This window comes from Vanellus vanellus (assembly GCF_965231255.1).
Source record: "Vanellus vanellus genome assembly, chromosome: 4".
NCBI lineage: Eukaryota > Metazoa > Chordata > Aves > Charadriiformes > Charadriidae > Vanellus > Vanellus vanellus.
In genome coordinates this window covers 52,368,254-52,384,259 of record NC_138909.1, presented here as the reverse complement: position 1 = coordinate 52,384,259, position 16,006 = coordinate 52,368,254, and the positions used below count along the sequence as shown (strand labels likewise).

At 46.7% G+C, this 16,006-nt stretch overlaps 1 protein-coding gene across 1 annotated transcript in view; it reads right to left on the bottom strand.

Moving 5' to 3' along the window:
* FGFR3 (fibroblast growth factor receptor 3) overlaps positions 1–16,006 on the bottom strand; it is a gene marked incomplete at both ends in the record, with an annotated part of 55,196 nt that overhangs the window by 12,610 nt on the left and 26,580 nt on the right. Inside the window, 4 exons of the mRNA XM_082482530.1 lie at positions 4,105–4,295; positions 4,706–4,829; positions 9,428–9,597; positions 15,722–15,775. Of these exons, the coding sequence (XP_082338656.1) occupies positions 4,105–4,295; positions 4,706–4,829; positions 9,428–9,597; positions 15,722–15,775 (539 nt within the window). The remainder of the gene's footprint in view (positions 1–4,104; positions 4,296–4,705; positions 4,830–9,427; positions 9,598–15,721; positions 15,776–16,006) is intronic.

Genomic DNA, 16,006 nt, shown 5'->3' with positions numbered 1-16,006 from the left:
AATTGCTGTATAGGCGTTACATTCTTCAAAAAAAAAAAAAAATAGCAAGAAAATAAGATAAAGCCATTCAGCGTCAGTTGACAGGGTATAATACAAAATGAATAGTAATTTTAATCACTAGCTTCTTAAAAATGTTATAGCTCATTCTTGCAGTTGCCAGGGCCTTGGGACAGAGTCTGTGGTTTACCTGGTTTTGGTTTGCGAATGTGGAGCCAAAATGGCTTTTCGGCTATGCCTACGAAATTGTTGGCTCTACACAGATATTCTCCTTCATCTTGTTCTGTCACATTGAACAGATTTAGGTTAGCATCGGCTTCAGCGTTTTTACTGATCCAAGACTGCAGGAATAGACAGAAACCTGAACTTCAGTAAACCAAACAATACCTCCATCGCACCTATATTAGCTAGGATTGACTTTTCACGGCTATTTTCTTTTCGGCTGTGGCAACATCCCCGGCTCACCCTGCGGTGAGAGACCTAACCCAGGACCTGGGCGAAGAAGAGAAGTCGCATTGGGCCCCCAAACCTCCTGCAAGTGGACTCCCTTCCCTTCACTAGCAGCACACATGCAATTTTTTAAAACAGACCAATTCATGCGATTTCTTTTTTAAAACAGACCAATTTCCCACTTCTCCAGCTGACAGCAGTCAAAGGCCCTACAGTTTCTTAATAACTCTGCAGACAGGAGCACAAGAGAAAGGGCTTAAGCAGAGATTTGTGTTTGCAACCCGGCTCAGCAAATACTGTTTCAATTATCAGATTCCAAAATAGAATTTGGAAACAAAATATAAGCAGTGGCGGTCTGAAACTTGCTGCTGACTTTGCCTTTCAGAAATTAGCTGTAATTTTTTCCACTGCTTATAGGAGCCTCTTCTTTACTAAATAAAGTGGTGCATATAAATCAAACAAACTTCAGACTCTTAAGCGAGGGTTTTCTTTCGCTTCTTCCACCCTGCCACAACAGCACATGAGTTTGTTACCTAAACAGTTGTTATTGTTTTGGTTGAAAATGTGCAACTGGTTTGGGTGGCCTCAGAAGTAGCCTAGGGAAAGCCTAGAAAAAATATCAGCTTCAGTTCTGCAAATGAAAATAAAGCAATTGGTCTTCTCATTTCTGGTCTCACGCTCCCCAGCCCAGTCTCGGTGCCTTCGATTTCAGGGCCTGATCCTGCCAATATGACTCACAGCCCATTAAAATCAATGGGGCTGCCAGACCTGATGGGTTACTGGGAACAGAACCCAGAGGTGGCATCCGAGAGGAGCCCCAATGTCCGTGTCTGATGTCATCACCACCAGTTTTGACCTGATCTCATCTCTAAAGCTTACGTGATGGCAAGTTTGTCTGTCCTGACTAGCGGGGAAACGTGCCTGCCTGCTGTTGCTGCCTTGTTTATAATTAAACCGGGCACATTTCAATGCAGAACATACAATTTAGCCTTTGACAAAGCCTGGGCACAGTGTTGCCAGTCCTCCCTCCCCAATTGGAATGCATTTAGTGCTCTTCAGCAAAGAAAAAGGGGTTTCCTTTGATCACAAATTAGCCCGGGCTTTCAGAAACTGATGCAGGTGATGGCTTGGTTTTGTCAGGCTGTTTAAAAAAATGGGTTGAAAGTACAGCATTCAATATATCCATCTGGGCTGGGGTGGGTTTTGCACCCCACCCCCCCCCACCCCTCCCCATTTAGATGTGAGGGGCTGAGCACCTCTCCGTCCCCCTCGCTGCGATGGAGACCGGGATACTCCCCATCCATAAACTGCCCCATAGCAGCTCCTACACTCAGCAAAATCTCCTGAAAGCAGAAGGGAAGGGCAGGCTGATAAAAAAGCCTTATCTCCCTGCAGGCACCACAGCACCGGGCAGGAGAGCGCCTTTTCGAAAGCAGCGGTGGGCAGGGAAGGGCTGTCTCCAGCACCCTGCTCCAGCAGCGTGGCCAAGGATGCTGGGGCAAAGCAACAGCACTGCATGGCAACGAGGGGCCCGAGTCCATAAAGCCAATGGACTGGCCCCAAAGTGACAGTGAGATTGTTTTATCACATCTTTATTTTTAAAAAAAAACGAGTCCACACACATTAAAAAAAAAAATAAAAAAATCCCTGCAAAGCTGGGCCTGACACAGCTCCACGGAGGCCCAGTACTAGCGCACAAAAGATGCATCCCAAAATGGAAATGCTCCGTGCCCCAGCGCTGATGCCGGCATTAATACAATTCAAAGCATTCCTGATTAACCAGAAGTAGTAAATAGACGTGTGCTGGTCCTATTCAGCAAAAAAATAAAACCAAACAAAACTTGTGCTTTCAAACGCCTGCCTGTGCTCCCCTTCGAGGAATGCGGAGCCTTTGCTGTCCACAGAAGAGAAGGTATTTGGCAATTCTAATTACCTAGCCACCCCGGTGCCGCTCCGACTTAATTTTAAAACACTATTTATACGGACTATTTATATGTTCTTTGCCACAGCAAAATGGGAGCTTGTGCTTGTGACACAAGGCACTGTTCGCAGCGGCTCTGCGAACTTCCAAAAGGTAGCACTTTATCCCACGGGGACCACACACGGAGCTCGGAGACTATACTGGATGGCATGTGACACAGCCAGCTATTCAGGGCTTGGTACTGGGCTGTGAAACCAGGGGGAAATTCAAATATGCATAATTCAAACACATTTGGAGAGAGAGCGAGAAAATAAAGAAGTTTTATCAACTCGCGAGAAGCGCGTGTTGCCAATCCTGAAGAACTGTCTCGAGCCATTTCTTCCAACCAATCTGTTATTTCAATCTGTGTAATTATTTCCAGGGTCTCTGGCTTTTATTATCATGTATCTGGCTGAGTTACAGTTTTGTAGATGCTGTCTGATAAGTGGTTGTTGGTTTTGTTTTTTTTTTTTTAAACGTCGTACAAAGAGAAGAAGGGTGTGCACAGCAGTATGCGCACGGGGAATGTCCACGCACAGGACAACCTCAGCTTGGAACTGCAGGGACAAAATCTGCTGTCAGTTCTAACTGCAGAGCCAGCAAAACCCCATTTGGCCCTAGATATTTTAATAAACACCAACACTGGATGCCTTTACTTATTAAAAGTACAATTAAAAAAAAAGGTATTTTAAAAGTCCAACGGGCTTTTCACTCTCTACTCTCCACTTTTTATATTTACACAGGTTGAGGGGAAACTAGAGCTGCTGGCTTTGTTCTGACTGTAATCTGGAAGTTCCCTTTCCAGAAAGCTTTTTAGCAAAGTAAAGTCCTACCAAGTGAGCTTTTGCTTAAAAAAAAAAAATAAAAAACAAATAAATGCTTTCCTGAGCATGGATAATAGCACTGCTCACAAACGTTAGTGGCTGGAACAAGGCTATCTTGGCTCGCAGGTGCTGGTAGCTCAGCATTATTCAGTACGTGCACGCTGCAGTGTGTTTACTTGGAAAAGGAAAGAATGTGTTTTGGTCGGGAGTTTTTTATTTTAGTAAGCCCTGAAAATTCCTCTATTGAAGCTGTAAAAGAAGGTTATTTTTACAATTTTAGGTCAAATGCAATCTGACAGCTTCTCTTTTATTATGCTGCATTTCTAACAGTTGCCTCAGCTCGTACAACTCCTTTGCTTATCTGTGCTGCTACAGTAGTTGTGTTATCTCTGGCAAACAGAAGAGACTGGAATATCAACTTTAGGACCTTTTAGCTGTACCCCTTCCATAAAGCAGAGTATTCCACTACAGGGCTTAAAGGAAAGAACAATCCCAACAGCTGTCCTTGCTTATTCTCATGACTTCTTTCTTATAGACACAAAACAATTACAGAAAATGAGACCTTGGACTACCAAAACTCTGATTTAAATAACGATTACCCTGTTAGGAACTGTGACATTTGAATATATTCTGTTGGGAGTTTCTGTTTTGCATTGCACTGCTAGTCTAGGGCTTATTTATAAACATGCAAATAAAGTCTATGGCTTCCATTGAGTGTGAGCACCCTGACTCAGTGCTGATCTCTCTTGCCACGAGTATGGCAGTGGGTTTCTTTGAGGAGCATCCCCACAACATAGCTCCTGTCTCTGCAACACTGAGACCGAGGCATAGGAAGGACTGTCCCGAGGGTGAGAAGAAGGAACATGTACCAACCTTCAGCACCGTGACATAGGGTGTCCCATCAGGTCCATATTTACTGCCGTTGACTTCCACATGTTTTAGCCACTGGATGTGAGGCTGGGCATCACTGTAGACCTTGCAGTGAAACTCCACATTGCTCCCTACCACCACAGTCTGGTTGGCAGGGAGCCCTGCTTGCAGGATTGGTCGGTGGGGCGACCTTTCTGAAAAACAGGGAGGGAAATCCTAATTTACTTGTCCTTCCTCCAGCAAGGATTCTCCTCTGAACCCTTCATCTCCTGGCTTTTCAGCAGAAAGGGTGCAGACTGGGATTGTGGCCCCAGGTGTCTTGGCCACTGCTTCTCAAGCCACACAGGGAAGAACCACCTGGGAATGGCGGAGGCATCTCAGCCCTGCCATTCCTTCTCTGGCCCCTCTGTAGACCAGCTAAGTAATTTATTGATCACAGATCTGAGGCTGAATTGCTGGCCAAAAGGAAGCTTGTTGTTGGTTTTAGAAGACACATGATCCAGCACTTTGGGAAAGAACCCAAGCTCCTGCTTCCCATATCCCATCACGCGCCTGTTCAACATCACAACAGAGCAGCTGTTGAGGGAAAACTGTGAAATCTCACCTAATACATCAAGCTGGTATGTGTGCCTAATGTTGCCATATTTGTTCTCCACGACACAGGTGTAATTTCCTCGATCTGACGGCACAACACTCTCCATCACCAAGCTCCACTGCTGGTGTCGCAACTAGAAGAAGAAATCAAACCATCAAGCTCATGGTCAAGTACCATCATCACCAGACCATTCAAATCAGTGAACAATCAGTGAGCTTCTACACACTTGGCCAGCATGAATGGACCCCAGAGTAGGCCTGAATGTCACAAGGACCCATTTCAAGGGTCATTAAAGGCTGAATGTGAAAAGGAACTAAGACCAACGCAGGAACAGTGCAACACAATGTAACGTGCTGAGACTGCAATGGGGACTTAGAGATGCTTCCACAATAATAACAATAATGAAACCAGCTGACAGCTGAATGTGGCACCTGTCATTACAATAACGACTTCACAAGGCATCAGCTAAGATAACTCCGATCTGCTGGCCCCCTCTGCCAGACCACTCTGGCCCACAGACTGCGTCAGCTCAAAATGCTGTACTCTCATCTGCAGATCTTCACCGACTGCTACATATAACCCATAAGATGTCTATAAACAATAAAAATCATAACTCTTACCCCATCTGTGACATATTTTAAAGATGCGTGCGATGGAGGCAACAGCCCCATGCATCTGTCTGAACAGAAATGTGTGTCTACAACTGAGTTAGTCCCCTAATTTCCCTGTAAAAAAAAGAGAGAAAACATGCCCGGCCTCAAGTCTGGTCCCTAGGATGCCTGGTCAACACTTCTCTTTTGGCAACAAGTTTTATACTAGTTGGTTTTCTGGATGTGGCTCATTTCCAGAGTTGTTGGTTGTTCAGTAGCAGAAGGGAAAGTACACCCCACGTCTCCATCCTGACCTGCTGCCCTGTGATCCCAGCTAGAACAATTGTTTCTAATGAGTATAAAGGAAATAATGGATATGGAAAGCAAACCTTGAATTAATATAGAAAGCAACCAACAGTAGCAAAGATGACTTCAGGATGCATAGCGTATGAAAGCTCTCCGAATCTCTGGATATTAATTTGATGCCTTCTGCCGCCCAGAGCAGAACATTCAACTTTATTAAACCTTTTGAAGGTGACTCTAAGGACACAGAAGCAGGAGATTACAATAACACTGCGCTACAGAATGTCAAGGGCTGATGGAAAAAACAAGGGCGTAATTGCTCCTGGAGGTTTCTTGCTGCAGCAGGTGAACTCAAATATGAAGTCATTTAACCTCTTCTGCTACACATAAATTGCATCCACATGCTTTCCTTTAAAGAGCCAAGTTGCAATTAAAGCCAGAATTTTGCAAAGAGAAGGTTTAAAGTCATAGGACTAGACAGCTTAGTTGCAAGATAAGCAAGCAAAAGTCACTTTAACAAAGCTTTGTAGATCTCTGCATCCCGGAGAACGGCACTGCCGAGCACCCCGCTTTTCCGAGACCGCCGAATATAGCATTTCCTTTCATTTCAGGTTGTAGGTAACAGGAGGCTGTGGCTGAACAGGTTTCTGTACAGAAACCTCTGTTGTGGCAGAAGTCTGGTCAGGTCTGGTTGCACCCTCTGCCCACCCAGGACAGCACAGATGGGGCTCAATGCAGAACCAACATTACGGCTTTTGTAAAGCAACATCCCACTTGGTGCACTTCTGTAACGGCAATTACAGGGCAAGAGGAGCTGTAAGAACAGAGACCCCGGACCCCGAGTTCACCGCTGAACATACCACACTGTCGAGGAAGTTTCAAGGCAAATTTGTGGCTGTTCAGTGGCTCATTTCCATACCGGCTTGTCTCACAGTTGTGTCTAAAGACTTCTTTTAATCCACTTTTCAGCATTGCAAAGCATTTGTGTCTGGAACCTCTAGGAGCTGCTCCAAGGAAATGGGGCTTCAGATAACACGGACGACTCCCTAGTCTGGCCTGTACTGCATAATCAGGTCCAAATTAGGTGTTTTACTTAGGATGCACTTTCAAAGATACTTTTATGACACTTTCAAAGGACTTCTGTCGGGTTTGTGATGGGGACTTTGGACTCTGAACAGAGAGGAGAATCTGGGGGCACAGACTCATGGGGCAGTTTGGAGTTTGGAAATTCTTCTAGAAGCAACTTTTTGAGGTTGAGACTGGCACCTATATTTAAAGGATAATAAAAAGGGACGTTCCCAGGTTAGGACAGTCGCCACACTTGCTAAAACACTAGAAACATGGAGTGACTTAGTGCAGGCATTAATCAGGTTGGTGAGATACTGGAAATCCCTCTGGTTTATTTGGTGTTGTCATTCTTGGCTCCTTGCGAAACAAACATTTGCAGACACACTTGGAACCTCAGTCCGTGTTTGCCAGACTGGTATGCAAGTCAGTGCAACGGTCTGGGGAAGGGATAATCCTCTATCTCCCCTCCCCCTCCATCTTCCCTTCTAGGGTCATTTAACACACACAGGCTTACGATATTAGAGATTCCAACAAGGATTTAACCATTAATGCTCTTTGGGAAATTTCATATGATAAGTCATATGAATTTCTTTTCTTCACCAGTTAAGGATGAACTGTAACAAAACTAGGTTAGCCTGCGCTTCATGTTTTCAACACTTCCCTCTTGCAGGCTTTACTCCAGGCAATCACACGGGATCTCAATGCCATTTGCAAGAGGCAAAGTGGAAGCGCAGTCAGCTTTCATCTGCTGACCACAGATCTTTCACAATCAACATTTAAACTCTTCCACACACTGAAAGCAAATGAGAATGTTCCCAGCTCAAGGATTTCTGGGTTAATACCAGATCTCGAGACGAAGTAAGCCAACCAAACTCTGCCAGATCTGGACCTTGCCCATTCTTTTCAAGCTGCCTAATCCTGTTACGAAGTTAAGTTGTAACAGGGAATTTAAATCTTAAATACATGAGATACTGAGCAGGTTTTCAATCTCTTTTTCCGGTTCAAATCTCAGCTGATATCTACCAGTATATTTATACTGGATGAGACTTACATCTAACTGTGGCCCAAGAGCAAAAGCAAGCAAATAAGGGAAGTAAAATTACACAGAGAGAAAGATGTCTTTATATCAAGAAGAGGACAAAGAACTACACCTAGACAGCTAGAGAGCTTAAACCAATCTTGCTGTGATTGGCCTGACATTGCCTTCAATAGCTCTTTTTAGCATGGGCTTGTTGCTGGAAGGTGCCCCTAGAGAAACAAAGCACAGTGATGCCAAAGACTCACTACCGTGTTGCAGAGGATGAAACGTGTCAATTTAAACTCAAGGATAGATTAAAACCACTGGGAAGTGGGTAGGGGAATTGCTTTCAGCTTTAGATTTTATTCTGCAAGCATAATTTAGTGCAGCTGATGTCACATAGTTTTGTAAAAAGCCGTTCGAACGGCGCACGCAAGCCTGAAAACACTTCATGATGATGCTCACAGCCTGCAATTAGTAAAAGATGCTCGTGCTTTGTGAGTGCTATCTGCCAAAAGGCTGTTTACCCACAGGAGCTGCTTCCTCACTTCTTTTCTCTCCTTAACTTTTCAGAAGATCCAACCCTGAGCGTGTCCTCAGCCACCTCCAGGCTGGAGCAGGGACAGGGCTGAGGAGGGAGCTTCAAGGGCTTCACTGAAGCAATCACAAAAGGCTCTTTCAGGAACAGGTCTGAGCTAACAGGAAAGAAACAGCCCAAAACTGTGGGGAGGGAAGACTTTTTTGAATCCTTTTCTGGTTTCTGGAGCCCGGCACGCTTTGCATGCCTACCCCCCTTCCAAAACGCTACAGATGTGGTAGGCATCAGCACACAGCTTTTCAGAGTACTGACGAAGGCGCTGTCCTAAAAATCCCCTTTTCTCCGTAGCAGCAGCCCAGGGATACACCAGGGCTAGCGGAGTACAGGCAAAATTTGCTGCTCAGGAGTCCTTCCTGCTACATGGGCTTCGTTATAATCAGCTGCTGCCAGTTTTATTCTCCCCAAATAAAACCAGAAAGGAGTCTGACTCAAGAGGACAAAGCAGTAACAACAAAATCAGAGCCGATTTTCCTGTTAAAATCCTGCCATAATTCGTCATAGACAGTAGCGCAGAAACTTCTAGCTCATTAAATCATTTGAGTGTAGTGGGGTTTTGTGTCCCTTAGCTCTATCTATAAACACAAGCCAGAGCATTTTCCAGAACACCTTATGGTAGAAAGGAAGGAGGGAGAAGAAAGCAGCCAAGGAGCAGATGCTATTACTCTGGCTACAAGGGAATCCAACAGTGATTTATACCACAAGAATGTTAATGACCACCAGCACGACGGACCAGCTCTTTGGTGAGGTCCTTTCTACACCTTCAAAGGATGCCGAGTCGGTTTTCCCTGAAAGCTGGGAGCAGCTACGGCTTGGTCTAACACGCTCAACGCACTGGGCTGATCTCCAGAAAGTCGGTCAGAAGTTTTTTCTCATCACTGTCCACAATGCAACCATAAATCCAGGCTCGTTTTTACCTAGTCCCTGAATGACCACTATAGACAAAACTAAAAGGACTTAGCCCTCAACCCCACGGGACAGCAGCCCTTTGTAACACTTCGGTGTCGAGCAGTTGCTAGAGCTGCAAGAAACACCCCCATTCCCATGCAGCTGGGACCGTGCTCTTCCATGTACCGATGCTAATCACCGTGAAACACAATTTTCTACAGTTGGTAGAAAACTCCTGATAAAAATAGAGCTCCAAACCAAGGCCTTACCTTGATGCCTCCGATCCTGTGCTCTCCCTTGAACTCCTTGCCGTTTTTCAGCCAGTAGATGGAAGGAGTTGGGTTTCCACCCGCCGGACATCGGAAGCGAACGGTGTTGGCGGCAGGAACTGCCAGCAGCTTCTTCTCCATCTTATCTGGCCGGGTCCAGAAGGGGACACCTGAGAAAGGAAAGACCGAGTTGAACAGGCCCATTTCTGCCACGGAGGCTATCAGCTGGTGAGCAGATGCATTTGAGGAGGCTTCGGCATGTGCGGAGTGACAGTTAAATTGCTACCTGCTGCAGTTAAGATAAATGACACAGAAATGCTTTCCAGCTAAATGACTCTCATAGACGTAGACAGGGTGTTTGCATTTTAGGTTTGCGATGAAAGGTTCACGACCAGGTTCTTGTCTCGGTAATGCCAGTATAAATTTAGAGTAGCTGCTTTTAAATCAACAGGGAGAGTTATCCCAGATCAGGATGAGAATCTGGCCTCAGCGTGTAAAAAGATACAGATGTACCTTCGGGACAATAGTAGCCAAGAAGCACGAAGAGCAGAAAGATGTTGGAACTGTAAAAAAATGTTGATGGGCCAGCAAGGGAGCAGAGAAAAAGCGTTAGCCGAGTGCACTGGAAAATTTTGCTTCTCAGTGAGCACAAATGTAGTGTAGCCTCCTTAAGGGAAGGAAAGGAAAGGAAAAAAAAAAAAAAGCCAATGCCAAACTGGTTTATCATGTTTATGTTCTTTAAGTACAAGTGATTTTAGTTTTAAAGATTCGTGTTACCTTTGAACAGGGATAAGTTTTAAAACACCAGTGTTAGCATGAGATACTTTTTATAATCTGCCTCAAGTACAGTGATGTTTCTTGGCTGTGTTACAAACATTACATATTAACTCCAAATTAAGGCAGCAGCAAAGTCATTACACTGGGAAGAAAGAAAGAGAAAGTTTTTAAAAAAAGCCTCCCAAGCTTTCATTTCTGCTAAAGGAAACACTGCAGAGCTGCACGTGGGGTGCTTCCCCTGCCATGCCGGGGGCCACATCCAGCGCCCCAGCTCCATGCTCCACAGCGAGGCCAAAGGGAGATGGGGGCAGACAGCGTTTGGGCTGCAAAATAGCCAAGAGGAGGCCAAGGAGTGTAACTGGCATATCCTCCAGATGGGAAGGAAGCACCCACAGGCACAGAGTACCCAAACCCACTGGTCGCACAGACCTGTGTGCATCTGGGCCAAGACAAACTGAAGGTGCAAGTCCTTCAAGAACTGCCTTGGAGAACATGATGGCTGCCAAAGGTGTCAGGAAAGCTTCACTGCTGGCCTCTCCCGCAGTGGTGATGATGCACAGAAACACCACCCAGCACCAAAGCCCCCCCCCGGCCTCAGCGCTACTCTGAAGCTTCTGCAACCCCCTTCCCCTTAATGACAAGGGTGTACAAAGTTTCCCCTCTTGTTGCATCCCTCTGAGACGCACCCGAGCTGCTCCCTTTCTCCAGCGCTCCCCAGTCTACTTAGTCTTGATGTGTTTGGCTCCACGAGACTCATCTTGTTGCAATTCCAGGTAAGTCAGTGATGATCCCACCTTGGTGCTAAGTGCCTAGGCTCCCCCCGGCCCCGTGAAGGCTCCCTGCTGCATTTCAGCTCCAAGGATTTTGCAGGCAAGGTCATATAGCTCAGCCAACGCAATCCATGCACCCACTGGTTTTTAGCACCTGCTAACACTCTCCACATGGTCCCCTCTCCCCACGGCTCCTTGGGAAGCCCACCTGGCCGTGAGGAACTGGATGTCAGGGGCTACATCCAGGAGGCCCTCCATTTGCTGGAGACAGCCCTACTGGGTGCGTAGCTGTCATGTCTCACCTGCTTTCACGCCTCCGCAGCCGGCCGGCTGGACACAGGTGCCTCCGTAATGTGGTCCTGGGGTTGAAATCCAGTATTCAGGGCTGGCATCTGCCCTCAGACTGCCTTGCACAACGTGCCGTGACGCCTATCAGAGTCAGCTCCACGTATCAGAGGGATCTGGTGCTCACCCATGCCGGGTACGCCTCAATTTTTAAACAACGAAACTGCTTAAGGCCCTTTTCTTGCCGGGATGGCACCGGAGCAGGAGCACGGCTGGCATAAACAAAGGCAAAAGGAGGAATCCCCGCAATTCCCGTCCTCCTGCAAAATCCCGGCTACAGCAAACTTTGCTGGAAGCAAACGGCACATCCAGGAGAGGCCTCAAACGCTACACAATAATGTGGGCTGAAGCGGGGCGCCATGTAACCATCTACCTTCCAACATCTAAGCTTGGAAAAATGGTAAAGAACCGCACAAAAAAGGGGAGAGTATCCCAAAAAGCATTAGCAGAGTGGGTGCAACCCCTAAAGGAAGAGCAGATCTTGATGGTAAAGGAAGATGCTGCTATCACACGTGTTGGGAAGGGCAGAAACCAGGCAAAGGCTGGGCAACAGCCCAGGCAGACGCAGGGATGGCGGTGAATTTGGAGGACAGTTGGGGTGGTGTTGGGAAGGCTGAAGAGGAGGGAGCTGCAGAAACCATGTTGGGAGAGATCTGGCCCTCACTGGTGGCTTCCAAAGCACAGGCTATTTCCTGGCTGAACGCTTCCTTTTGGCAACGCACCCTGACTTCCCGGGGACTTTACAGGAGGTTAACGGGGCTACGGTGAGAGTTCAGGAAAAGGCCAGGCACGGATGGAAAAGTCCCCCTTCGCCACAGCTAAGAAGAAAGAGCAGCCAAATAACCTGCTGTTTGTTGTTTGATTAACGTATCTGCCTACAGTAAATCCCATTTTACAGAGTCAGTGACACTCACCCGGGCATGGGGGTGTAACTAGATCACACAGCCGCCCCACCAGGACTGGGCTCCTCCTTGCACTGTGTTTTTTGGGGGGTTTTCCCCCTTCCACACCAGCTGTGTGTGCTGCGGGGTGACGTTTCACCACTTTTTCTCACTCAAAAGATGAGCTTGAATCTCACAGGAGACCCATCAACCCACTGGCTGCAAATGTTGCCACTGAAGCCAAGGGGGATTTTGCTATTGGACATCAGAGAGAAGCAAGATGGGGCCCAGGAAAGTTTCCAGCTGGGGATATTCTCCATATGGAGCAAAGGCCGGATCTGCTCCTCCCTCCTGTAAGCAGACACAGCTTCTTCCCTGAGCGCCTCCCCTCCATTCGGGTGCTCTTCCGTGCCATTTGGGGCTCACAAGGGCTGGGCATCCCTGGATTAACGTGCCAAGATTCCAACAAGCAGGGCATCGCTCTCCAGTCGAACTGGAACTGGAAGAAAGTGTCTATGCATTGAAAACCATGCCTTTGTTCTCACTCGCAGGAGCAGCGAACAAAACATCACCGCTTTCCGTTAGCTGTGCCCCTAGAGTCCTTTCATTACCACTTTTTAAGTGGGTGAAAATGTTGCTAACTCCTCTTTTCAAGCAAAGCTTGCAAAGCTCCAGAGAATTTTGGGAGCGAGGAAGGAAGAAGGATGAAAGACAGGAAAAATTTCTAGTCCCGCTCTCTCTAAATTAATTACAAGCAACAATTCTGCATATGCAGGTGTGAAAAAAAAGGGACCCACAAACATTGTCACCGGCCCTTTCCCATCATCAAACACTAAGCCCGATGGTCCGTTTTGTTTGTCGAAGACATCGGCCACCCATCCAACTGGAATGACCAATTAAAAGAACCGAGAGCGATACTTGGAATAATTAATACAGCCGAGCACTCATTTAGCAATTAGAAGCTGCCACAAAATTCTGCGGCAGACAGAATCAACCCTAATTGTGTAATTTCCCCAGCTGACGCCTCCGAGTACACAGCCAGATTTAATTGGAGATTATAGGGGTTCTTTGAAGGTGCTGGGGCTACGCAGCGGGGGCTCCAAACAAACAGATACAGAGGGGTAGGGAGCACCGGGGCAGAAGAGCAGTCTGTGAAAAGGGAGTTTTGTTTTTGTTTCAGGGCCAGGAAAAACAGCTGTAGAGAACAGAGGTACTGGAAAGCCTCTTTTTGCAAAGGTGGGTCGCGGTTTGTGACAAGGCTGCAACAAACAGGCCAATGATTTGAAGCTGCCAAAGTCCCTCTTTCTTCTTTCCTGCTGCCCATCCCTAAGGGATGTCCCATTTCTCTACTGCGCTATGGAGAGGACACTTAAAGGAGGGTGAGCAGAGCAGGGCACTCCGCGTGGAGGGCTTGTCTCTGTGCTCTCTGAGGGGTTTTTCACCAAATATTCATTTCTTTTAGGACAAATTTTCTCTCGTTCTCTAGCTTTGGTATTTGCAGCTCCTGTCATGCAACAATTTTGGGTCAAACCCCCCAAAATTAACAAGATTGGCTTCAAACTCGTGACGCTATTGGAATCAGATCTCCAAGCTCTTCTCTAAATATGAGGATAAGAAACTCTTGAACATCGCAAGTAAGCCAGAAAATTAACCTATCATCACAAGGGGCCGGGAGACAAGGTTTTATTCAGAGACACGCAATATGGCAACATGCAATAAGCCAGTCCTGGATGGATTACCTTCCTCTAAATATGAATAACTCTTGGTTATATTTTTCTTTGGCATGAAACCTTGTTTATTGCCTTCACCCTGCTACCTACCAACCATGGCTACGTCTGATGGCCAAGCAGGGGGTCATACACCTCATTAGTAGGGTATCTTTTTGCCCCAAGAAATGGAGGACACAGGTCTTTGGGCTGTCCATAGGAAACAGCACTGGCTACACCCATGTGTCTGCCTGCCTGGGATGGTCCTGCAGCTCCTGTCCTCAGTGGGTTGTCCCGGTGGCAGTGGTGCCAGGGTTAGCACCACAGCTCAGGAGAAGACCTGTGAAGGTTAACCAGAGGGTCTGGAGGGTCTGACGTCAAAGCAAGCAATGTAAAGCACATCCACGTCATGACATGCCATGAGGTTTCACTGTGCTGGCACGTTAAGGTAATAAACTCTTTTTAAAGCAGAAGAGAATCCAACTTTTTATAATGAGACCTTTAAGCAAAGCCAGTTGTTACCTTTGGGTCTAAAAAAAGAGACAGCCTTGAAGTCAAGAAGACCCAGAATACAGGCTATAAATACATGTGGTGAAACGTGTGTTTTCCTTTTAGTGAAGAAAAACGCGTCTTTCTGTACCGTAAACCAGCTGATGTTTTGTGATACCTGTTGCTAAGAGATGGACTTTACTACAAACCACATAAAAAAAAAAAGAACAGAACGATTAATTGTGCTCATCAGAAGCTGCTCTGCAGCAGGAACAAATCCTGACCAAACCTGATCCTCCCTGTGCCTCTACCAGGCTTCAGGAGCCCAGAGCATCTCTGCGAAGGTGCTCGTCATCTCGCAGGATCAGGCCCTTAATTAGAAGCTATCAGAAAACCGCTAACTGCTGCCGACGGGTCGCCTGGCACTGTAACTCACCATTACTGTCCACATACTGCACAACACAGCGGTATGAATTTATTACAGTGGGAGACCTGTTTTAAAGTCCAACGCTATGGGCAGGAGAAATTTTCCAGTCGTGTTGAACTTCGGCCAACGTACATAGCTGATTGGGAGTTCAAATGTGAGACGTTTATGTATTAAAAACACATACGTACAGGCAGCTCGCTATGCAGAAATGTAAAGAGCATAATGAAACACAACACTAACGCCTCTGAAGCATGTCATGATCCTGATTGATGCTATTGCACTTAAGAGAAACAAGCACTGGGATCGAAAGGGATTCAGTGTAAAAGCACCGAGAGGCTCCGTCCTGGGGCTCCCTTCCCCACGTGAGCCAAAGAACAAACCAGTAAAGCCAAAGGGGTTGCTCCCGCTTACGGCATCAGTAAATTTGACCCTTGGCTAGTGTAAATTTTATGCTCTGCCTCCAGCTAAGATGCTGGTGAGGACCAGAATCGAAACACCTAAAAATAAAGCAGGCCAGGGTTTGCAATAGTGTAAAACTGGTGTAATGTCAGTGTAGTAAAAAAAAGTAATATATGACAAGTGGGTTTGTCTGGATTTACATGCAAGGAGAATTTATAACTCTAGCTCATCAAGTCAGATTCGCAAAATCAAGTCTCAAAAACCAAAATCACGCTACTGCTGCTGCATGATATTACAGCCGTGACACCACTCCGGCAGCTACTTCTAAATTTCTAGATAAACATCATCACGGTGCCAGGTCCAGAGAGTTCGCCATCCCCACCCTAAGGTCACTGACTTCCACATGGACGAAGCTGTCTGAACATCCAGATGAGCCGCTCCGCTTGGGAGCCACATCTCTTTAAAAGAAAAGGCATCTGTATCCCAGAAAAACAAATTACCTGTATCTTCTGACTCATCATCGTCATCTTCATCATCACCCGATGAAGGGGAATCTAGGAGAAGGAGAAAGAAGTGAAGCAGAAAGAGGACGGCACACAGGAACACCCGGTCAGACGAGGCTGCTGGTGCCACGGTGGGCTCCAGAGAGGGAGGACACCTGAGTGACGGGTCTCCCTCCCCTGCAGCTCCACCAGCCTGTCCCTCCCACACTGCCAGGCCAGGAACAACAAGCCAGGAGCTTTCTGTACTGGGAGAGAGGTGTCATGAGTTTGCCAGTGCTCTGC